The following is a 24,201-nucleotide window of genomic DNA, read 5'->3' as shown; positions in this document are numbered from 1 at the left end:
TTTCTCAGCAGAGGAGGCTGTGCGTCGTCGTCAACTTCGAGTCCGTCGAGTGCCTCCGTCCTCCTTGAGTATGATGTTGACGCTGGTATATATGGCATGACCATGCCTGTGGCCTCAGTTCATGTTTTTCCTTTCACCAGAACAGCAGTCTCAAAGAGAGAATACTTGAGTGTTAATGGAGAGGAAGGGAATAGTTTCTTACCTGTAACTCCATTTCTCCAGCATTGATATCTTTCATGGATTCACATGCTTAGAATATTCCCCGTCGTCAGACTGGGACCCCTCGGTACACATATATAGCCTTTTACTATAGGAAAACTTTCAACACTTTTGTGTCCTATCTACGTCCTTTTAGGACCCGCCTACGCATGCTCCGTAGGCCGTCCCAGTATAAGAGGCCCGCCCCCGCGGTTCCCCTTCAGATTTCGGCCCCTCCAAAGTAGGAAGGGTTAAACTTATCAATCAAATTCATTGCATTCCGGGGAGGTTTGGTGGGCGCATGTGAATCCATGAAAGATACCAATGCTGGAGAAGAACAAGTTACTTCTTACCTTGTAACGTTCTTTCGACGGGATGTTCCTCCGACGTATTCCTCATCTTAGATATCTCCTTCCAGCTCTGCTGGCCTCGGAAAATTTTTTCTCTAGAGGGCGCTGCGCGTCGACGTCCTTCGAGTCGATGTCCCTCGACAGCCGCCGTATCGACGTTCGACGTCATCCTGCCTATAAAGGCCGCGCGCAGCGTCCGTTGCTCAGTTCCGTTTTGTAGCCCACAGTATTACTGTCTGGACTAGACTAATCACCCTGAAGGAGCGTAAGCTGCAACAACAAGGGAAGTAGAACTGCGGGGATGGATGGGAGGGTCGATGAGGAATACGTCGGAGGAACATCCCGTCGAAAGAACGTTACAAGGTAAGAAGTAACTTGTTCTTCGAAGGGATTGTGTCCTCCGACGTATTCCTCATCTTAGATAGGCTCCCATAGCAGTATTCTATATTCGGAGGAGGGAGTACTGACTTCACGCTGTCTTCTATTGATGAATAGAATGCAGTACAGCCCTTCCAAACCTAGTCTCTTGACTGGAGGAGGAATCCAGATTGTAAAAACGTGTAAAGGTATGGACAGAGGACCATGTAGCGGCCGCACATATGTCTTTAACCGGCACGCCTCTTTTGAGGGCCGATGAAGCTGCAATACCTCTGGTCGAATGAGCCCTAAGGTTTTGAGGGGGCTCTTTCCCTGCCAGTTTATAACATTCCAGAATGGCTAGAATGATCAATCTGGAAATGGTCTGCTTAGTTATTGGTAACCCCAGCTTGTGACCTGTGTAACCTACAAACAGCTGGTCTGCCTGTCTTATCCTGGCTAGTCTACTAATGTAAAAACTTAAAGCCCTCCTAGGGTCTTAGTCTGTGTAACCTCTCTTCCTCTTTCCCCGGGTGAGGAGGAGGATAGAAAGATGGTAGGGTATTCAGAATTCAGTATTCAGAAACCACCTTTGGGAGGAAATTAGGCTTCACTTGCAGGACAACTTTGTCTTTGTGAAAGATTGTATGAGGGGGTTTACAAGAAAGAGCTTGTAATTCGCTCACCCTTCTAGCAGATGTAAGTGCTATTAATAAAACAGTTTTAAGGGTAAGGAATCTTAACGAACAAGAATGGAGAGGTTCGAAAGGTGTACCCATCAGGAAAGTTAGTACTAAGTTTAAATCCCATAGGGGAACTTGGAATGGTCTTGGGGGATAAACATTGGTTAACCCCTTTAGAAACTGCATTACCAAGAGTAATTTGAAATAGGATGGTTCTTCCGCAGTATGCTTAAAGATGGATAGCGCTGCGAGATAGCCCTTAATGGTGCCAACTTGAAGGCCTGAATTTGCCAAATATAGTAGGAAGGACAAAACCATTGGTGTACCACATGAAAATGGGTCGATATTCTGTTCTCTACACCAGCTGCAAAATCTGTTCCAACGGCAGCGGTATAAAGACTTTGTTGCTGGCCTCCTTGCCGAAAGCAACACCTCCATAACATCATCAGGGAGGTCCCAATCCTTGTACCTCAGCCGTTCAGAAGCCAAGCGTGAAGGTTGAGGGTTTTGATGTCTGGATGGAGAACCTGACCTCCCTTCTGTGAGAGTAGGTTCTCTCTGAGTGGAAGTCGAATTGGAGGGCAGATGGACAAGTCTAGAAGGTCCGGGTACCACGTTCTCCTGGCCCAATCCGGGGCAATTAGGATCATGGTTCGCCGGAATCTTCTCAACCTCCTGATCATTTGAGGAATGACAGGGACCGGTGGGAACGCGTACAGAAGCGGAAACAGAAGCGGAAACTCCCAGTCCACTATGAACGCGTCTTCCCTTGAGCAGAACAGGTCGCATTTCCTGTTTAGGCTGGTGGCGAACAGATCTACCTGAGGGGTTCCCCAAAGGGCGAAGATCTCTTGAAGGACTTCCTGAGCTAGCTCCCACTCGTGGGAGACTGTGTTCTGCCTGCTCAGAGCGTCCGCTGTCAAGTTCTTCTCTCCGGCTAGGTGAACTGCCGATAGAGAGATTCCTTCTTGGATTGCCCAAAACCAGAGCTGCATCGCCTCTCTGCACAGGGGTAGTGATCCTACGCCTCCTCTTTTGTTGGGGTAATGCATGGCCACCGTGTTGTCCGTCATTATCAGGACGTTCTTCCCTTGTACAGCTGGCAGGAAAGCCTTCAGCGCAAGTCTGATGGCTCTCAGCTCTAACAGGTTGATGTGTAGTCTGGACTCCGATGGAGACCAACGACCGCTGATGGTCAAGTCGTTGGCGTGGGCTCCCCACCCCGTGAGTGAGGCATCCGTGACTACTGTTATCTCCGGCCAGGGTTGCCAAAACTGTTCTCCTTTCAGAATGTTCTCCTGACAGGCCCACCACTGAAGGTCTCGAGCCACCCTGCCGGGAACCTGAAGAAGATCTGTCATTCTCCCTGAGAATTGTGACCACTGAGTCCTCAGTGCCCACTGGAGAGATCTCATTCTCAGGCGAGCCTCTGGCACAAGGAAAATGCAGGATGCCATGAGGCCTAGCAACCTCAAAAAGTCGAAGGCTGGGAGACGTTGGGCATGCTGGAACTTGGTAACCATCTGTAGAATATCTTGAGCCCTCACCTCTGGTGGCGAGGCTTTTCCCAGGGAAGTATCCAGGATCGCTCCTATGAACTGGAGTCTCTGCGATGGTATCATTTGTGACTTCTTTAAATTGAGGGAGAAGCCCAGTCTGTGAAGGAAGTGGCACACGTGATTTAGCTGGATCTGAGCTTGCTCCGGAGAAACAGCCCTGATCAGCCAATCGTCCAGGTAGGGGTAGACGTGAATCCCTTCCCTCCTTAGACTTGCCGCCACTACCGACATTAACTTGGTGAAGACCCTCGGGGCGGAGGTCAGCCCAAATGGCAGCACTCGAAATTGATAGTGAGAGTTGCCAATTGCGAACCTCAGGTATTTCCTGTGTTTGAGATGGATAGGCACATGGAAATAAGCGTCCTGAAGGTCCAGAGATACCAACCAGTCCTGGAACTGAAGGGCCTGGAGGATCTGAGAAAGAGTGACCATCTTGAATTTGTCTTTTCTGAGGAATTTGTTCAATTCTCGCAAGTCCAAGATGGGTCTCAGTCCTCCGTCTTTCTTCGGAATGAGAAAGTAAGGGGAGTACCAGCCCTTGTTCCTCTCCGCTACAGGTACCGGTTCTATGGCACCTTTCTCTAGCAGGTCCAAAATTTCCTGCAAGAGAAGCGGATCTGGAGCTTTGTGAGAGCTGATCACCGGTGGATGACTCTGAGGTATACGTAGGAAAGGCAGGCAGTAACCTTGGGCGACTGTTTCCAATGCCCAAGCATCTGACGTGATAGCTTGCCATACCGTCAGATGTTGAGTCAACCTGCCTCCTACAGTTGTCCTGTGAGGGGAGTCCTCAGAGTGGTTTTGGGGCGGCTGATGCAGATGCCGATGGTAAAGAGGCACCTGCTGTTGCTGCGGCTTTAGAATATCTACCCCGTCCACCTCGGGTAGTTCTTCTTTGACCCCTTTGAGCCGGTCGTCCTCTACCTCTTCCGAATGCGGAGTAGAAGCGAAAGGACTTGCCCCTCGCAGAGGTTCCTGTGGGACGAAAAGGAGTCTGACGGATTGCAGCTCCTAGGGATTTTGCTGCAGCTTTTGAAGTTTGCAGTTTCTCTAAACTGTCATCCGCCTTTTTCCCGAACAAAGAAGAGCCATCGAATGGCATGTTCAAGAGCCTGGCTTGCACATCTGGGGCAAAACCCGACTTTCTCAACCAAGCGAATCTCCTGGTTGATGTACTTGCCGCCATTGCTCTGCTGATACTGTCAGCCGAATCAATGCCCGTCTGGAGGGATTTGCACATAGCGTCTTTACCGTCCTGTATAATATTCAGGAACGCATTCCTTTCTTCTCCCTCCGGGATGCAGTCAGCCCCTGTAGAAGCACACTCCCAAAGTGTATGGCTGAACCTAGCAAGGGTGCAAGTAGCATTAACAGACTTTAACGCCATGCTACATGCTGAAAAGACTTTCTTTGCCATAGCATCATATTTTTTATCGTCCCTGTCCTGTGGGACTGTAGGATAAGCCGTCTTGACATCGGTAGAGGATGCTGCTTGTACCACCAGACTTTCTGGGGATGGGTGTTTAGACAAAAACTCTGGGTCTGTGGAAGATACCCTGTACTTTGTAGACAGTTTTTTATTTACTGCTGGTATTACATCTGGGGTTTCCCAGTTTGTCATGATCTTTCTCTGAAGAGCTTTATGAAAGGGCACCACAGGATCCTCTTGTGGGCCTTTGTCAAGAATATCCGTGAGGTCATCTTGTTGGAAAGATTGTGAAGGTGCAGACCACCCCATGAACTCTGTAATCCTGGCCATTAAGGCTCTGTAGGGGGTTTCAGCATGCTCCCCCGGGTCTGGCTTAGCAAACTCCACCTCACGGGAAGTGTCTAACCCACTTGCCTCATGTAAAGAATCATGAAGATCCTTTAATCTGCGCTCTTCAGAGGAAAATTCCTCTCTAACTGGGGTTACAGGTCCCTGTAACTCAAATGTGTCTTGTTCAGACAATTCACCCTCTTCTAAAATTGAGGATATAGTTCTCAATTGTTCTGAACTCATAAGGGAGTAAATCCCATTTCCAAGGCAGAGGGTGCCGAACTTGTCATTATTGGCCTCGAAAGCGTCGATGCCGACGTCGAAGGCTTCGAGCATGGCATCGAAAACAGAGGTGGAGGCCTCGAGGACCTTGACAGAATTGGAATTCTACTCGACAATATCGAAGCCATCGACGTCGAGGGCCTGGGGATAGTCACTGGATGTGTGGTAACTGTGACTTTTCTTGGCGTCGACGCCGGTGTCGAGGCCGGCGTCGAGTCGACAGACCCGTGTGTCGAAGGTCCCCTCGACAACGGCGCCGAAGACATCGACCTCGACGGGACCCTCGTCGACGGCGTCGACGGAACCTTCGAGGAAGGTTTGGAGGTCATAGTCCTGCTCGAGGGTTCGAAACGCGCTCGAGAGGTTTCTTTCGCCGGGTACTGCGACTCGCGGCGTTTTTGATCTTCGGGTCTTTCGACCAGAGCATCGCTCTCGGCAGTCTTCGAGGGGGTCGAGGCCGCTTTCTCGAAGACGCTCATCATATTCGTTCGGAATTCCTCCCATTCAGCCCGGGAACTATGTTTCGTGGTGCAAGGGATTCTTTTTGGCGAAACAGAGGAAGAGGAAGACGGAGAAGGGGATCTTCGACGTCTCCTCTTCGAGTGCTTCGATCTCGAGGAGTGATGAGACCCACTCCGAGACCTGGAGCGCGAATGGTGACGAGGAGACGAATGTCTCGACTTGGTTGACGAAGAAGAAGCTTTAAAAGTCTTACCTTTCTCCAGCTTCCCCCTACGCTCCTTCAGGGCCTTAGCTGTCATGGACATACAGTCCTCGCATTCCGAACAATGGTGTTCAGCTCCCAAGCACCACAGACAAATTCTGTGAGGATCGGTCAACGACATCTTTTTCCCACAATCTCGACATTTTTTGAAGCCGGATCGAGGAGTTGTCGGTTCCGACTAGGAAGCCATCGAGTACGGATCGAATAACTCGAGGTAAATAGGATTAATCTGACTAAGAACTGAGCAACGGTATTCCGAGGCACCGAGTAAGCGCGGAAAAACGGAACTGAACAACGGACGCTGCGCGCGGCCTTTATAGGCAGGATGACGTCGAACGTCGATACGGCGGCTGTCGAGGGACATCGACTCGAAGGACGTCGACGCGCAGCGCCCTCTAGAGAAAATTTTTTCCGAGGCCAGCAGAGCTGGAAGGAGATATCTAAGATGAGGAATACGTCGGAGGACACAATCCCTTCGAAATGGAGTTACAGGTAAGAAACTATTCCCTTCTCCAGCATTGGATCTTTCATGGATTCACATGCTTAGAATAGATTGTATAGCAGTAACACTTGAGACGGCGGTGAGAATGTAATGTAATATACCCTCACCATACTACACAATGCATATGTACAGTAGGAATAAGTTAACTCATATAACCTTACCCACATAAAGTATACTGTCATCAAAAAGGTAGAAACAGATTCTCCACAGCGTGGAGCTTACCTTACTGAAACAGATGGCGCAGGACAGCTCTTCCCATCTGCACCTCGTCCACATGCTGCCTGGCAAGGCAGTAGTGGCGGGTAAACGTGTGGGGCACTGACCATGCCGCAGCCTGGCATATGTCCGTCAGCGGAATTCCTGCCCATAAAGCTGCTGAGGAGGACATTGATCTTGTAGAATGGGCTCTAGGATGTCCTTGCAGTGGCCTTCCGGCCTTGGAGTGACAAAACGCAATCGTCGATGAGACCCATCGAGCCAATCCCTGTTTAGAGATTGCTTTTCCTCTCGTCGACGGACCATATGCGATGAACAGTTGTCGAGTAGACCTGAGTTCCTGTGTACGATGTAGGTAAAATTTCAGAGCCCTCTTAACGTCCAGGGTATGAAGAGCTTTTTCTGCTGTCGATGATGGTGTCGCGAAGAAAGTAGGGAGAACAATGGACTAGTGTTTGTGATACACTGTCGGAACTTTTGGGACGAACGTAGGATTAGTTGCCAGGACCACTTTGTCCTTAAGGAATCTTAGGTATGGCGGGTCTACGACCAGCGCTTGCAGTTCCGAGATTCTCCTAGCTGATGTGATAGCAATCAAGAATGCCAACTTCCACGATATGAATTTTATGTCGGACGTGGCCATAGGCTCAAAAGGCGGTTTCATTAAGCCTGCCAACACTGTGTTGAGACTCCAAGTTGGGGGGAAACGTTTTACCGGGGGAAAAGTTCGAAATAAACCCCTCATGAAGTGTTTCACAAGTCTGTCGCTAAATAGAGGAGATGACTGCCTCTTCCTCGTGAACCTTGAGATGGCCGCCAGGTACACCTTTATCGATGTGAAGGATAACCCCCTCTCCGCCAAGAGGAGCAGGTAAGGTAGAACTTGTTCCGGCGTCACCAACAACAGTTGTAGGCCTTGTTGTCCTCGACACCATTCACAGAACCTCCGCCACTTATAGGAGTAAGATTTATTTGTAGAAGGGGCTCGGGCCGCCTGCAGAATTTTTTGGCAATCCTCCGCAACGTTTAAAGCACCGAACTCCGAAAAGTCAGGAGCCAGGCTGTAAGGTTGAGACTGTCCGGGTCGTGATACCACACCGTGCCTTTGTCCCGGGATAGTAGGTTCGGGACTCTCGGAAACGCTATGGGATGTTCCAGCGACAGGTGAAGCAGGTCGGAGAACCACGGTTGCCTCGGCCAGTGTGGTGCCACTAGGATTACCCGGCAATTGTATCTGCGTATCCACTGAATTGTCCTCCGTATGAGGGGTAACGGGGAAAAGCATAAAGGAACATGTCCGTCCATGGGAAGGAGAATGCCTCCCCCATGGAACCCTCTTGAGGCCATCTGCTTGCGAATTGCTCGCATTTCTTGTTGTCTTTGGTCACGAAGGCGTCCAGAGGGGGGTGACCCCATTTTTGGAACACTTTCATCAGGTGAACTGTGTCCATTTCCCACTCGTGTATTTGGGCCATGCTTCTGCTGAGGGAGTCTGCTTGGGAGTTCCTCACTCCTGGAAGGTGATGAGCAACGATGGAAATTTCGTGCTTTAATGCCCAATGCCATGTTTTCTGGGCTTCTATGGAAAGAGTTCTTGATCACGTCCCTCCTTGTTTCCTCAGATAAAACATTGCCGTTGTATTGTCGGTCAGTATTCGTACTCGCGAGCCCTTGATGTGTGGTAGGAATGCCTTCAAGGCCCATCGTACTGCTCTGAGTTCTAACACGTTTATGTGTAGGAGTGACTCCGTTGGAGACCAGCAACCCTGCGTTTGGAGAGCACCCATGTGAGCTCCCCATCCGGTTAGGGACGCATCCGTGACTATGGTTCGCTGAAACTCTGGCTCCTGTAGGGGTATGCCGTTGTTCAGATTGTGGAAACTCTGCCACCACTGAAGGGTCCGAAGCAGCTTGTCGTCGTCGATGGTTATCTTGTCTGACCACGATCCTTGAGCCTGCGTCCATCGGTCCGTGAGGAATTCCTGGACTGGCCTCATGAATAGGCGACAGTTTTCCACCAGATGGATGCAGGATGCCATGGCCCCTAGGACCAGTACGTATTTTCTCACTGAGATCTTGGCGTTTCGCCGTAGTCGGCATGCTTGTTGATTGAGTCTTGAGGTTCTGTTGAGAGAAGGTTTCACTAGCCTTAACTGGGTCTCGAACTGTGCCCCCAGGAATACCAGCGATCTCGATGGCTGCAGAGAGGATTTTTCGAAGTTTATGGCGAATCCCAGCTGTTGTAGAAGCTGCATGGTGGCTTGTAAACTTATGTTGGTCGACGCTGGGGAGGATCCCCTTACCAGCCAGTCGTCGAGGTATGGGTATACGTGGTGGCCTTGCTTCCTTAGCCAGGCCGCTACTGGAGCCAGGCATTTCGTGAACGTTCTGGGGGAGGTCTTGAGCCCAAAAGGAAGAACCGTGAATTGGTAGCGAGTCCGCCCCATTACAAATCTTAGGAATTTCCTGTGTTTCCGACACATTGGAATATGGAAATACTCGTCCTGTAAATCCAGGGACGCTAGAAAATCCCCCTCTTGAACTGCGCGGATCACTTCCTGCAGAGTGAGCATCTTGAATTTTAGGCTCTTCAAAGATTTGTTGAGATCGCGTAAGTCTAAAATGGGACGCCATTTGCCGTTCGGCTTTTTTACGACGAAATATCTTGAGTAGACTCATTGACCTCTCTGTGATGTTGGAACTAATTCTATCACGCCCTTTGCTAACATGAGTGTTACCTCTTGTTGCAGTATCTTCAGATGGGAATGAGCGGTGAACGCAGGTGGAATTTGCGGAGGGCTGTGTTTGAATTGTAGAGAGTGTCCGTTTCTTATAGTATCCAGCACCCATTGATCCGTCGTTATTCGTTCCCATTCGTCGACATATGCTGAAACTCTTCCCCCCAGAACGGTGTGTTGTATGTCACTGCTGATCTTTATTTTGCTTGTCTCTCGACGACGACGAATATGATGGTATTTTTCTGGAAGTCTGGAAGTTCCGGCGACGGTTTGCCGTTTGGGAGGCACGTCTGTATCCCTGGGAGGGGTAAGCTGATCTGCCAAAGGATCTGTCTCCAGATGCAGAGAATCTTGAATTACCTGAAGCCCCTCTAAAGGGACGAAAAGACTTGTAGTTTCTGCCACTCTGGAGGGCACCCAATGAACGTGCCGTGTCCGAGTCCTCTTTCATTCCCTTTAGGGCTTCGTCCACCTTCTCACCGAAAAGAAGGTCTCCCTCAAAGGGCATATCTAAAACTTTGTATTGTACTTCTGGCCTGAAGTAGGTACACTTAAGCCATGACTGTCGACGTAATACGACCCCATTATTGACTTGCTTGAAGCCTGACTCAGCGAGGTCCACCGCAATGTTTATTGCGTGATTTGAGGCTTCCTCACCTTCTCGGACGAGTAACATTGCTGCCTTCCTATGCTCCTCCGGAAGATGATCAAGCAACGGAGCTAGCCTGTGCCACATCTCCCTTTCGTATCTGGCAACAATTGCCAGAGAGTTTGCGGCCTTTACTGTGGTCGCCCCCACGGATAGCACTTTTTTGCCAAAGGCATCTTGGCGTCTCGCTTCGTTCTCCGGAGGAGTCGTGCACTTGTGCTGGGCCTTCGCCTTCCTCGCTGCTGCCGCCGACACCACCGAGTCTGGCGTTGGTTGGGAGGATAAACACTTGGGGGTAGACTCTGGAGCCTTAAACTTTTTTTCCAGGCGTCCTTTCACTGCTGGCTCTGAAAACGGGTGACGCATTGTCTGCAACCCCTCCTTCCATACATGATCTAGTATTGGTATCGAGAACACAGACCTCCTTCTCTTACCCATGTGGTCGAACAAAAAACAGTCCTTTTTCTGTTCTTCCTGGGACAAACCAAATTCTTTGCATGCCTTCTCCATCATAGAATGGAATGACGCAATGTCGTCCGGAGGGGACGGGTGAGCTGGGCTTCTAGGGGTTTCCAACTCCACCTCTGACTCCCAGGTCGGATCCCTGGAGGGGGATGATGAGATATCCGACATGGCTCCCCTGTCAGACTCCGAGTCTGGCAGCTCACCTTCCTCTTGTGCCAGTGCTGAGATTGGCGTGCGTAGGTGCGTCGGTTGACGGGACGGGCCCGGCTCGTCGACGGGTGACTGCGGCAGGTTTGCCTGAGGTAGTCTCTGGTCCAACGACTGTAACAACGATTGAAGCGTGGACAGAATTTCCAATGACAAAACAGATTGAGGATTGAGAAGAGGGGCAGATACCGGTATAACGGATCCCCTCGTCGACGACTTTTCAGCCACTCGTAGCCCTAGGTCTGCTGGGCCAGCTATTCTCTCATTCTCGTCCTCCGAGGACAGCAACACAGCCTGTTCTTGTAGGAAAGTATCCGGGGGGGTCGGATCAAAAACTTCAGGCCTCCAGGCCTCCTGTAGAACCCCCGTCGACGAGGCCATCGTCGACGTCGTCGTCGGTGGGGCGGTGGATGCCACCTGCGTAAGTGGCAGGGTGGAGGCCGATGACTGGGCCGCCGTCGACGACGGTGACTTAGCCGGTGGTTTTGGCGGTCCCGCCTTTTCCACACTTGGCTTGCTTTTACTCGACTCTCGACTCGTGGTCGATCTATGATGATCGCCAGAGGAGGATTTCCTTTCCTTTGATGAAGATGATTTCTTTGACGAGGAGTCTCTAGTTGAGTGGCTTCCAGACGACTCTTTTTCCGTTGGTCGAGATTTCTTCGCCGGTGGTTCCGACGAGGTAGCACGGCGTGATGTTTTCGCCGATTGTGTGGAGCCTACCTCTGAAGGGGGGTATGCCCCCGCTCCCTCATTCAGCCATGCCACCAGTCGTCGACTGCGGTCCTTGAGGGTTTTTTGAGAAAACCCTTTGCATATGTCGCAGTTATCCGCCGAATGATGAGGGTGGAGGCAATATATACAATCCATATGTCCGTCCCCCTCATAAACATTTTTCAAGCCGCACGTCGCGCATGGGCGGAACAGCGCTTTTCCTGACACGGAGGACATTTTCTGTACTCAAATTCCAGTAACGCAACCTTGTACAAAATAGTAAGACAACGCGAGGAGATCCCACTACTTTGGAGACGGTTGAAATCTGAAGGGGAACCGCGGGGGCGGGCCTCTTATACTGGGACGGCCTACGGAGCATGCGTAGGCGGGTCCTAAAAGGACGTAGATAGGACACAAAAGTGTCGAAAGTTTTCCTATAGGAAAAGGCTATATATGTGTACCGAGGGGTCCCAGTCTGACGACGGGGAATATTCTAAGCATGTGAATCCATGAAAGATCCAATGCTGGAGAAGGTGTAAACCACGGAAACTCCTTGATAGAGCGGCAGGTTGGGAGGGGCGATGAGGAAAACGTGGGAAGAACATCCAGTCAAATGGACATTAGCAGGATTAAGTAATTCTTTCTTCGAATGGATTGTATCCTCCCTCCTATTCCTCATCTTTTATATTCTGCCATATCAGTCACAGGAGGTGGGAAAGAAGAGTTTTATTTTGATTTAATTTTGGTTTATGCTGTGTAACACAGCCTTTCCAAATCTGGGTTCCCGTCCCGAAAGGGAATATAAACAGTAATATTTTGCAAATGTATGCACAGAAGACCAGGTGGCAGCATTGCAGATGTCTTGTAACAGTACCCCTCTCTGGAGGGCTGAAGAAGTGGCTACACCTCTGGTCGAGTGGGCCCTTGGACCTTTGGGAACCTTTTTTTTCCGGCCAGGTTGTAACATTCCGATATACATAGTATGATCCACTGAGACAGAGTTTGTTTAGTAAAAGCTTGTCCCATTCTGTGGCCCGCATAGGCAAAAAAATAGTTGGTCGTCTACTCAAGGGTCTTCTAGGATGAGGTCTGCGTCATTTCTCCTCCTCTGCAGATGGATAAGGAGGAGGGTAGAAAGCTGGTAAGACAATCTTTTGTGTCAAATAAAATTCTGACACTATTTTTGGCAGAAAAGCGGGAAAAACCCTCAAGCCTACCTTGTCCTTATGAAAGACCGTGAATGGTGGTTTAGAAGGCAAGGCCTGAAGCTCGCTCACTCTGTGAGCATAATTAAATAAAGACAACATCCTAAGTGGACAAGAATGTAATGTAATGGAGAACCCACCAGGAAGCCTAAAACTAGGTTGAGATCCCAGACCGGAAAAATAAAAGGAACTGGTGGGAAGATGTTGGTCAACGCTTTCAGAAATTGGATGACTATAGGAACATTGAAGTAGGAACCTTGTTTCCGGAGAGCGCTTGAAAATGGACAGCGTAGCCAGATAGCCTTTGGCTGTAGCAACCTGTAGCCCCTGATGGGTTAAATGTAGTAGAAAAGACAACACTGATGGTGTGTCACAAGTAAATGGATCAATTCCTTTATCTCTACCCCAGCTGCAAAATTTGTTCCAACGGTAGCGGGATAAAGATTTTGTTGCTGGCCTTCTGGCCAAAAGCAACACCTCCATGACATCTTCCGGAAGGTCCCAATCTTTGTACCTCAACCTCTCAGAAACCATGCATGGATTTTGAGCGTCCTGATCTCTGGATGAAAAATGAGACCCCCCTTGTTGAGAGAGATGGTCCTCTTTTTGTAGAAGAGGAATTAGAGGGCAGATGGACATTTCCAAGATACCACGTCCTCCTGGTCCAGTCCGGGGCAATCAGAATCATGGATTTCTGAAATTTTCATAGCCTCCTGAGAAATGAGGAATGATGGGGATTAGTGGAAATGCGTACAGAAGTGTAAATTCCCAGTCCACTACAAACACGTCCCCTAGAGCTCCTCTCAGGGGAAATTCCCTGGAGCAAAACTATTCGCACATGTGGGGTTCCCCAAAGGGTGAAGATCTCTTGAAGTACTTCCTGAGCTAACTTCCACTTGTGGGAGACTGTGCTCTGCCTGCTAGAAGCATTTGCCACTATGTGTTTTCTTCTCCGGCCAGATGTACTGCTGACAGATTCCTTCTTGCAGTGCCCAAGCCCAGAGCTGCATTGCCTCTCCGCACAGAGGCAGTGACCCCAGAACGCCCTCTCTTTTTGATGTAATGCATGGCCACTGTGTTGTCTGTCATTATCAGGACACTCTTTCCTCGTACAGAGCACAGGAAGGCCATCAGCGCTAGTCTAATTGCCATCAGCTCCAAAAGGTTGATATGCAGTTTGGACTCCGACGTAGACCAGTGTCCGCTGATTTTTAAACCGTTGGTGTGATCTCCCAAACCTGATAGGGAGGCGTCTGTCACCACCGTAATCTCCACCCATGCTTGCCAAAAGGGTTCACCCTTCAACACATTCTCCTTAATGCACCGTCACAAGAGATCCTGCGTGACCCTGTTCGGGATACATACCAGATCCGTCCTCCTGCCAGAGAATTCTGACCACTGAGTCCTGAGGGCCCACTGAAGAGACCTCATTCTCAGACGGGCCTCGGGCACCAGAATAATACAAGATGCCATGAGACAGAGCAACCTCAGATAATTGAAGGCCGGAATATTTGAGGCACTGATGAATTGGCAAATGAAAATAAGCATCCTGAAGATCCAATGACACCATCCAGTCCTGGAGCTGAAGGGCCTGGAGGATTTGCGAGAGAGTAACCAAATATGTCCTTCCTTGTCCTTCTCAAGTCTATGATGCGTCGCAACCCCCTGTTCTTTTTTGAGATCAGAAAATAAGGAGAGTACCAGCCATGATTTCTTTCCACTTCAGGTACCTGTTCGACTGCACCCTTCTCCAACAGTTTCTGAATTTCCTGAAGAAGGAGCAGATCTGGTAATTTCAAGGCCTGGTTTCGAGGGGGACAGTCTGGTGGTCTCTTTAGAAAAGGGATGCAGTAACAATGGGCGACAGTTTGTAGTGCCCAAGCATCTGTTGTAATACTTTGCCATTCTTTCAGATTCTGGGATAATCTGCCTCCCACCACTGTCGAATGTTTCAGGTTTTCAACGTGGTTTTGTGGCACCGGTTGGTGCAGAAGGTAAGGAAACGGATACTGCTGCATCTCCTCTGCCAGTTCGTCCTCGACCACCTCGAGCTTGCCTTCTCTGTCCCCTCTGATAAAATGGACCTCTTCCTCTGCTAACTGAGGAATAGCAACGAAATGAACGATTTCTCCATCCCTGAGCAGAAGATGGAGCTGTTCAACCTTGTTGGGGCTGCCTAATGGCCTGACTCAATGATTTCACTGCTGCCTTAGACGACTGCAACTTTTCAAGACTTTGTCTGCTTTAGATGCAAACAAGTAGGACCCTTCAAACAGCATATCCAATAATCTGGATTGCAAGTCAGAAGTAAACACTGATTTACAAAGCCAGGCAAATCATCTAAGCACTGTACCAGCAGCCATAAAACAGCTAATACAATCTGCAGTGTCTAGCCCTGACTGCAATGATTGGCACATAGCATCTTTACCGTCCTGAATAATGGTCATAAAACCATAACTTTCTTCACCCTCTGGGATGTGTTCAGATGCCATGGCTATCACCTCCCACAAAGTGTAGGTGAACTTCGCTATAGCACAAGTTGCATTTGTTGCTTTCAGTGCCATACTCTCTGCTGAGAAAACTTTCTTTGCCATGGCATCGAGCCTTTTATTCTCTCTGTCTGCAGGGACTGTGGGAGAAGCTGCTCCCTTAGATGCAGAAGTAGCTGCTTGCACAACAAGGCTTTGTGGACTTGGATGTTTCGAAAGAAACTCTGGATACACTGATGAGGGTGTGTATTTTTTAGTGAAATTCTAGTGAACCAGAGGGATGGTACCTGGATTTTTCCAGTTCTCTAGAACTCTTTTCACTGCCATATGGAAGGGAAGGACTGGGTCCTTAGGAGGTGCACTGTCCAAAATATATTTAAAGTCATCCTGTTCATATTCAACAGATGATCTACCCCATCCAAGCTATTCAATAACCTTTGCCATTACTGACCTATAAAATGCATCAGCATGACCTGAACCTTCAGGCGTGCCAAAATCAATCTCTGGAGAGATGTCTAGACCACTGGCATCCTGCAGAGTGTTCACAAGGTCTCTCATTTTAGATTCCTGGGATATCAGCTCCTCTGGGACACCAGGAGTGCTGTATTTCCTACAAAAAACTATAAATAGGGCTTTCTTCCTCCACCTCATGCTCATAAATAGCAGCCATGGACTTAAAAACCTCTCTTTTTCACAGAGGTTTAAAAACCTTTGACAGACTTGCAAATGGCCTCGAGGGCTTCGACCCTGCTCAGCGTCGATAGATTTGACTTTGACACCAACGAATGGGTCGGAGAAGGAGGATCCTGTCGAGGCCAAGAGAGGCGCACAAGATGCCTTCGAGGTCTTCGAATCCTTCAACCTACTGTTCGGGCCCTAATTCCAAAAACAGCACATAATACCTTAAACTCACAATTCCATATCTCCACCAAAGATAACTAGACAGGAGAAGAAAACAGCCATCATCGTAAAATGGTATACAGTAAAACATGAACAAAAGACCCTTATAAAAACACTGACAACACCCATTGTAGTCAGCACCTATCAAACTATAGGCCTCATTACGACTTTGGCTGCCTCCAAAATCGTGCCCGGATCCGGGTTCCCTGAATGGGAAAATACCGGGCCATTCCGACTTTGGAGGGTCCGGTATTTCCTCCTTCAGGGAACCCGGACCCAGTCCTTCCCCATTCCCATTCGAGCCCCCATAGGGCTCGATGGGAATGGGGAGGGAGCTAACAACGGGCCTGTTAATAACGGACCCGTTGTTAGCTCCTTGGTCCCCTCGCGGGACCCGCTCTGGACGTCTGGTAAAACCGGACATCCAGAGCGGGTCCCGCGAGGGAACCTCGTAATAGGACGGAATGGGATTAACGGCGCCGGCACCATTACCAGCGCCGTTAATCCCATTCCGCCCATCTTGTAATGAGGCCCTATGTCTTTTTTAAATCAAAACATAAGGTTTAAATAATGTGATCCCAGAACATATTTGTGAAGTGCTTAAAAATCAGATTCCGTGCTAAAGGAATACGGATTTCATCAAATGGATGTATAATCTTAACGTACGACCAAAGCGTAGCAACCACAATGTTACTTATTGTAGAAGTGTAATTTAAATATAAATTTAGGTAATCCTGTAGATGCTTAAATTGTGAAAGCATTGATATAAGTACTATCTAAGCACCCCACAAGAAAAATACATTTTGCAAACCATCATTCTAATTGCACATTTATCAAATTATATTTTTTTTTATGTAAAAATATTCTGTCAAGTAGTCAAACACAAACTAATTACATCAAATACTTACTCCATTTACAAATACTCCGGCTGTACTACAAGTGATGTATAAAACATCAGTGTCGTGTGGCTTGACAATCAAATAACAAATTTCACCATGAACTTGTCTCCAAGGTGGAGCACGGCATCCATTTGAAAATTCATATTCTGTAACAAACAAAATTATTTATTGTATTATTTTTTTCAACTGTTTCAACAAGTTTTAAAGAATTGTTTCAATTGTTACCGTTGCTTTTAACGACTAAGCAGGATAAAGTAAACCAATAAAAGCAAGCATCCAGATGACTTGGTCATATTACGCCATGCTTAGTTTTGCAGTGCATTCATATTTGGCGCATTTTGAATACATGACCATGGTACGCAATCAAATCTACAATATGCCCAATGCCCTAACTACATTGTGCTCCATTTTGTTTTCACGTTTATTATTATGCAAGGGAAACAAGTCGTTATTAATTGATATTTTTAAGCACATTTCGCACGCATGAAAGTGTCAGGGATTTATAGTTCTGCATTTTATGAAAGAAATCACGTGTTGATATCCCAAACACAAGACCTGTCCGATATAGCACCCACAACTGCATTTTGTTAATCAGTGAAAGGGAGTATTTATTGATCCTCGCTGAAAGTTCCATCTGGTTAGGCTAAAAGGAGGCGGAGATAGAAAAGACGAGAACGTGTAAGAGACTGCATTGGCCAGTGTACTTGTATTCATGCTACACTTGCGAGAACCTGGCCTCTATGACGTTGAGCGAAAATGTTTTTGTGCGGCCACTATATTTTGGGTATAGGTTTATAGGTAAAATGCGTGTTAACACACATCCTCAGAATCCACATAGTTAAAACAGTACATTAAACAGTAATATGCTCAGGCTACCGAAATATTCTTGTTTTCACTCTACCTAGAAGGTGGTATGTCAGCATTGTAATGTAGCAAAGCAAGGACCAGTCCCCGTTGGAGGTGGGCGCAGTGGAAATGTCTTTACATGCTACCTGCCTCATCTGACTGAACGCTGTCGCCATGATCCGAGTTCGACCTTGTGGTGCTGAATTCAGAGATACTGAAAGCCTACGGCCTCCACCACACACCAAAGCTATTGCTCCTAGCAAAGGAGCTTGCACACTAAGCCAGAATCTCCAAGTGGGAAAAGAAGAAGAATGGAAGCAAAGTGGGGGAAAAGGCGATTAAAGCTCCAGCTAACAAGATCTAGATTCCAGGTGTACAAAAGCTGTGGCACATTTAGCTGCATTTACAACCGCCTTTTTCAGGTGCAACACAAATATCTGCTCTTGGCACTGCCTCTTTGTCCAGTGGCCGAGGGGAAGCAGAGGGGAAGCCAGCGGTAGCAGCTGATGCCCCTGGCAAACCTCAATGCCATCCCTGCGTATTTAGCTGTTTTTGTTCACTTCGTTTTTTTGAGCAGACTCCAAATGGGGAGGTGGGGCCTAAACCCACACTCGCCCCTTCAAAGGTGGTTTGCAATGTTGCTCTTAGAGATAATGAACGCAGAAGAACAAACTGAACATGCAGTAGGGTAACATAGATTTCCGGAGGAAACCAACACACGTCAAAAGCTGATAGTATGCAGTAAGTTAAACCTTCCTTCTTTTCAAATGCTGTGAATGCTAAAAGGACGCTGCAGAGCTAAGGGTGAACCAAGATGCCGTTAGTTCACGCTAGGGCTCCGTTTATGGAATCCCTTGAACCATTTGGGCTTTCGTTCTTGCTGCAGCTCTCTGTGGAATCATTGTTGTGCGTTGGGCCAATGTGAAGTGAATGATATTGTGTTCACGCGTTTTTACTTCAAGGTGTCTGCTTGGGTTTTTATTCTGAGGAAGACCTGTGTTCAAGCTGATTTGAAGTGTTTGAAATGTCGAGAATTTTTAAATAGAAAGCCATTTAAGGCTGGAGAAATATTGTCGTACATTTTGAGACCCATATAACCGTCTTGCTGCTCTATTTTGCACTAGTTGCATCTGTTTCAGAAGGTATTCAGGCTGTCCCAGGTAACGGGAGTTACAGTAGTCTAGCGTATTCAGTATTGCAGCCTAGACTGAAGCTCTAATTCTAAGCTGCATGAAAACATAGGAAAGTATTCTTTCATGAAGGAAGAACACTTTCCTTAAAAGCCCCATATTCTATTAAAGTGTTAATGTAGGTGCCTGGCATCAGAGCCACCACTTTTGCATGTGCCTGATTTTCTGCTTGACAACAGTTTTAGCAACCATGAGGATTGTGGGGTAGGCACAGCGAGGGGATTCTCCTTTCAAAAGCACTGGTTTTGAATGTAAAACAAAACAGAGATACAACATCCTCAATACACCATTTTCCCCTGTCTAAAAATAGCATTTCCCAGGCTGCAGCACCACTTTTGTACATTTCTGAAAGCTTAAGGACACGTATGCAAGTTAGAAAAGTGGCAGTCTTTAAAGAAAGGCTTGTGCTGCCACTGATACTCATTTCTCCCAAAAGAGATTTTAGCAGCTTTTACTGCAGGAAAGCATAACATCTACCCTCCAATACTTCCACCCACCTCAGAATGGTGGTGCTGGAAACTGCAGGGCAGAGTTAATTAATAAGCCCTTAGCTGGGGGGCATTACGAAGGCCCCAGGGGATTACGGATGTGGTAATGCCCCCCCCCCCCCAATCAAGGAGCTTATTGCTATTAGTACCCGGCCCATTGGACCGGGGTACTAAAAGCAACTTTCTTCAGTTGCGAGACGCACCATCGTTTTGCAAATTATTATTATTTTTTTTAATTGCCGCCATGGATGGGGAAACGAAGTCCGTTCTCCCTTTCCATGGCGGCCATTGAAAAGGTACAAAATAAAGTAAACAAATAAGATAGCCGCCGTGGAACGGGAGATGGGACTGCGTGTAGTCCGTTCTCCCTTTCCACATGGTGGCGTGTCACAGATCGGGAGCGAACGCGCCGGGGAGAGAAGTGACTCTGGCACGTCTGCTCCTGAAAAGGAACACAAAGGAGAAGGTAAGTGGGGCAGGAGGGGGAGGGAAATCTGTGGAAAAAGGGGGGGGAGACAGGAGGGCAGGGCACTTAACTTGTTCCCCAGCAGGGAAGATGGTGGCCTCCAGCCGCGAGGAGGCTCAGAGCGGCAGGATTGCCATCTGGTAATGTCCCCGTTCCGAGCCTGCCCATTGGCTGAGAGGCCGCCACACCCCCTTGCCAGATATTACTCTTTAATAATGTACTTAATACCAGAGGCCAGTCTCTAAGCATGGGACAGGGATTCATACCTGTGTTGCGTTGCTTTGTCTTGCTTCAAGGACAAACGCGTAGCCCCTGAGCTATCCTTTCGAGAACGTCATCTTGCCACACTACTTTTAGCACAAGCTCAGAATCGGGCCCTAACTCTGCTTTAAGGTTTAATCTGATGTAGTTTAAGGGGTGCTCTTTTGGTTCAGGTGTTCTGTAGCAATGTCAAGTTCAAGTCAAAAAGTGAGATAGAGTTTTTTGGCTGTGCTTAAGGGAATCAGCTGGTTTCCTAATGATTTAAATCGTATGTCCATGTGGGGATTGCATTGTACCTCTACAAAGTTTTTCTACGCAACGCTGATTTAGCTTCTTTCTTATAACTCTTCCAGCCCAATCTATGCTTAAAGTCAACTTTACTCAGATCAATGTTTGCAAAACACGTTTTTTTGTTCTATTTTTGCAAAGTGATACGAGTCCACTGTTCTTGCATTGTTAGCATCAACTAGAGTACGAATTAAGATGTATGTGATCAAACCTATGCTACTTCACTAACTGCTCAGTGACTTGGTAAGGTAGTGAAATTCAAGGTTTACAAGTTTTATTAAGTACTAACTGTACCCAGCATATCATACGTTTGATCACTCTGTCTCTCTCCCTCCCCCTCTCCCTCTCGGTTTCTGCACACGGCCAGAGATAAAAGTGTGATGTGATTTTGGAAAAGAATACAAATAAAATTAACTGCATTAACTTTGTTAAGTGTCCCTTTAAAAGTGTACAATGTTCAAACTGAACAATCACTTCCAGTATATATCACTGTCATAATAAGAATGTTGCGTTGGTCATTTTGAGCTGTTGTGATGCAGGTACAACGCCTCAAACTTACAGGGATTTACAAGCTGCGGAAATTCTATAAGCATGAAGATTTGGTCATTTTTAGTGTCAGTTTTTCTGTCACTTGCCACAGCATTTCAGGCCATTTTCGAATTGCATTTAGTTTTGCTGCGTTCTAGAATGCTTTAGGCTACCAAATACGTGGTGAAATCAGGGGCAGTGAAAGATATTGTTACTGGTTTCTATTAGCACAAGGCAGGGGTCAAGTCCTAAAAATTAAAGTGGGGGCACTCATCAACAAACGAATGGGATGTGACGTAGCCAGAAATTATCATAACAAGGTAAAATATGCACATTTCATTAAATTGGTTTTGTGCAACCACGGAAATTGCACAGGAGGAATGGCATTTGCCTTTCATAAAATCAACACACACACACAAAACCAAGAGAGGATATTTTCTTCTAATAGTGTTTTTGAAAACGTTAAAAGGTGTGCATGTTTTAAACTCCAAAAACCAATACAAATGTTTTCCATGGGACTTGCAGTACCGAAATGGGGCATTTCACCTTTAGTTGTTTGCTATTCTTCATCAGGTTACATAGTGCAGTGGTAAAGTGTCCGGCCTACAAACCCGACTAATGCGGTTTGATCCCCAAGTTTGGCTTAAATTCAAAGAGCACATTCAATGTTTCTCATTTTAGCTGGGAGGACTGAATCCACCCTCTGAGTAAAGTGGGGGGACTCCGTCCCCCCGCGTGTACCCTCGACTTGAGCCCTGGCACGAGGGCCTATTCCCACATTAGCTAGAGTCCTGCCATTTGGAACCAGGTTCCTTCAGAGTTGTAGATTTCTGCCATTTAGAGCACTGGGCCTCAGTTCTGAGCCTCTGTCGTTCCATTTGATTAAACTTTATTCCTGCTTCTACCAGCAAGTGATCAGCATGTCAAGTCCTTGGAGGAATGGTGAGGTGTAGCACACATATTAGTTATTGGTGCAGGGCCCAACTGTTCTCAGGAGCTTTTAGTGAAATATAGCATTACGGTTTGTGTTCTTGACGATAGATAAGTACAATAGCCGCGAAGGACATATTTTGGTGTGAACAAAGCCTTGAGTGGAGACATTGCCAAAGCGTCAAACTAGATTGTGGTTATACTGTCCTCTCGGGAATGTTGGGACAACTGGGTCTGCAATAGAATGGCTTGGTAGCACTAATAAATATGAGAAATTAATTTCCAAAGAGCGCAGTCATTTTATTTTTAAGTCACTTGGTTCCCAAGAGACAGCCAGAAGTATGTGTGTCAGGGATAGCAGCAGGTTTCAAAACGGGACTTGCAAAAAGTGTTACAGAGTAAACTGCCCTAAGGCCTGAGAACTGTCTGGATTGTCAAATTGGTTGAGCTCATGGGAGGGGATATGACTGTGCCCAATTTTCTGAATTCAATGTTCACACTCACTACATGACGGGGTTGTTTTGGTGGGATTGCACATCAGAAGTTACATGAATTTGTTTTGACCAATGAGGGTATGCCTTTTTAGTAAACGTTAACATGTATAACTTTAGCCAATCAGGATGGAATATTTTCTGCTCACTGCACAATTAGGTCATTCGTAGCTCCACTTAGGGTGGCCATGGGTAATGTACTAACCAATGGGGTGTGCTAATGTATATTGTGTTTAGACTTTTAGATAGGTGGGAGCCAATAGGAACGTGGGATTAACATGTACTTGATATTTGTTATCCATTAAAATTTTGTGTTTTTTGTCTTTAAATACTGTAACTGAATGTGGTCGGGTCGAGAACATTTTTAGTTTTCAGCTCTAATGAGTTGACTGACCCTCACGGATGTAATTCTCAAGTATTAAAGCTGTTTTTCTTGCAAATCATGCACTACATTGCTTCCTTGGATTGGCTTTACCAATCATTTATTTGGCCTACCCTACTTTATGGTGACCCTGACGTGATCTCCAGTGTCTCCTAAAGATGCTGAGGGTCCACCGGCCACACGTCCCCAGGCCGCAGAGCCCTGCCTCCCGAGAGCAGTTTCTGTGCACACAAATGGAAAGATGAGCAGACGCCCTCTAACTGTTTGTCTGGTCCCTGGAGTGAGGGCTGCTGTGCTGGACTGCGTAAGCAGTGTGCGGGGGACAAGGCCTGAGGGCAACTCCAGGAACATATAGTAGGCATCTGTGTGTGCTGCCGCCCTGCAACATGGGGTAGGCACCATGTTTATGATCCGGAATTGACTCTTGCATCTGTGTGTGCTGCCGCCCTGTAACATGGGGTAAGTACCATGGTTATGCTCCCGAATTGACTCTTGCATCTGTGTGTGCTGCCGCCCTGCAACATTGGGTAGGCACCATGTATTTAGCCTTTTATTTGACTCTTGCATCTGTGTGTGCTGCCACCCTGCAACATGGGGTAGGCACCATGTACATAGCATTTTATTGGACTCTTGAATCTGTGTGTGCTGCCACCCTGCAACATGGGGTAGGCACCATGTTTATGCTCCTGAATTGTCTCTTGCATCTGTGTGTGCTGCCGCCCTGCAACATGGGGAAGGCACCATGTTCATGCTCCCGAATTTACTCTTGTATCTCTGTGTGCTGTCGCCCTGCAACATGGGGTAGGCACCATGTTTATGATCCTGAAATGACTCTTGCATCTGTGTGTTGCTGCTGCCCTGCAACATAGGGTAGGCACCATGTACTTTGCCTTTTATTGGACTTTTGCATCTGTGTGTGCTGCCGCCTTGTAACATGGGGTCAAGCTCAATGGATGTGATCACCTAGCACCTCTCTTTTGCACTTTGCTTATGATGTATTACCTTGCACGTTCCACATTGTTGTAATGCATCTCTTATGTTTCCTATTCTGTAACTGAATCACTGTAACCATTGTAACCAATCTCTTAAATTCAAGCGCCTATATACCTGTGGGTTTTGTGTGCTATACAAGTAAACAAACAAATAAACAAACAAACAGAACGAGAGTGCACTTTCTGCATAGAAACACAGTGTTGTTGATATCTTTTGTTATTGCTTGTACATTTCTATTGTGATTGAAGGGAAAGCTCCTTGAAGAAAGACAACATTGTGTATTATTGCATGGGTTTTTGACTAGCATTGAGGTGAAGCTCCGCCACTGTGGGGAAAGATGGCATCATATAGAGTAGTAAAAGTGAAGAATTAACGTGGGGAAGCTCCTCTGGTATAAAGACAGCAATGTTTACAAAGTAATGGCCCTATGAAGATAGGACAG

The 24,201-nt window shown here is 47.3% G+C and overlaps 1 protein-coding gene across 1 annotated transcript in view; it reads right to left on the bottom strand.

Annotated features, from left to right (window-relative positions):
• Positions 1-24,201, bottom strand: part of ODAD2 (outer dynein arm docking complex subunit 2) — a 1,183,909-nt gene that overhangs the window by 853,870 nt on the left and 305,838 nt on the right. Inside the window, exon 6 of the mRNA XM_069648108.1 lies at positions 16,906-17,042. Within this exon, the coding sequence (XP_069504209.1) occupies positions 16,906-17,042 (137 nt within the window). The remainder of the gene's footprint in view (positions 1-16,905; positions 17,043-24,201) is intronic.

Source organism: Ambystoma mexicanum, chromosome 2q (assembly GCF_040938575.1).
Source record: "Ambystoma mexicanum isolate Mex_15411 chromosome 2q, UKY_AmexF1_1, whole genome shotgun sequence".
NCBI classification, from domain to species: Eukaryota; Metazoa; Chordata; class Amphibia; order Caudata; family Ambystomatidae; genus Ambystoma; species Ambystoma mexicanum.
Note: the sequence above shows the minus strand (reverse complement) of the source record. Positions and strands in the feature narration are given on the sequence as shown.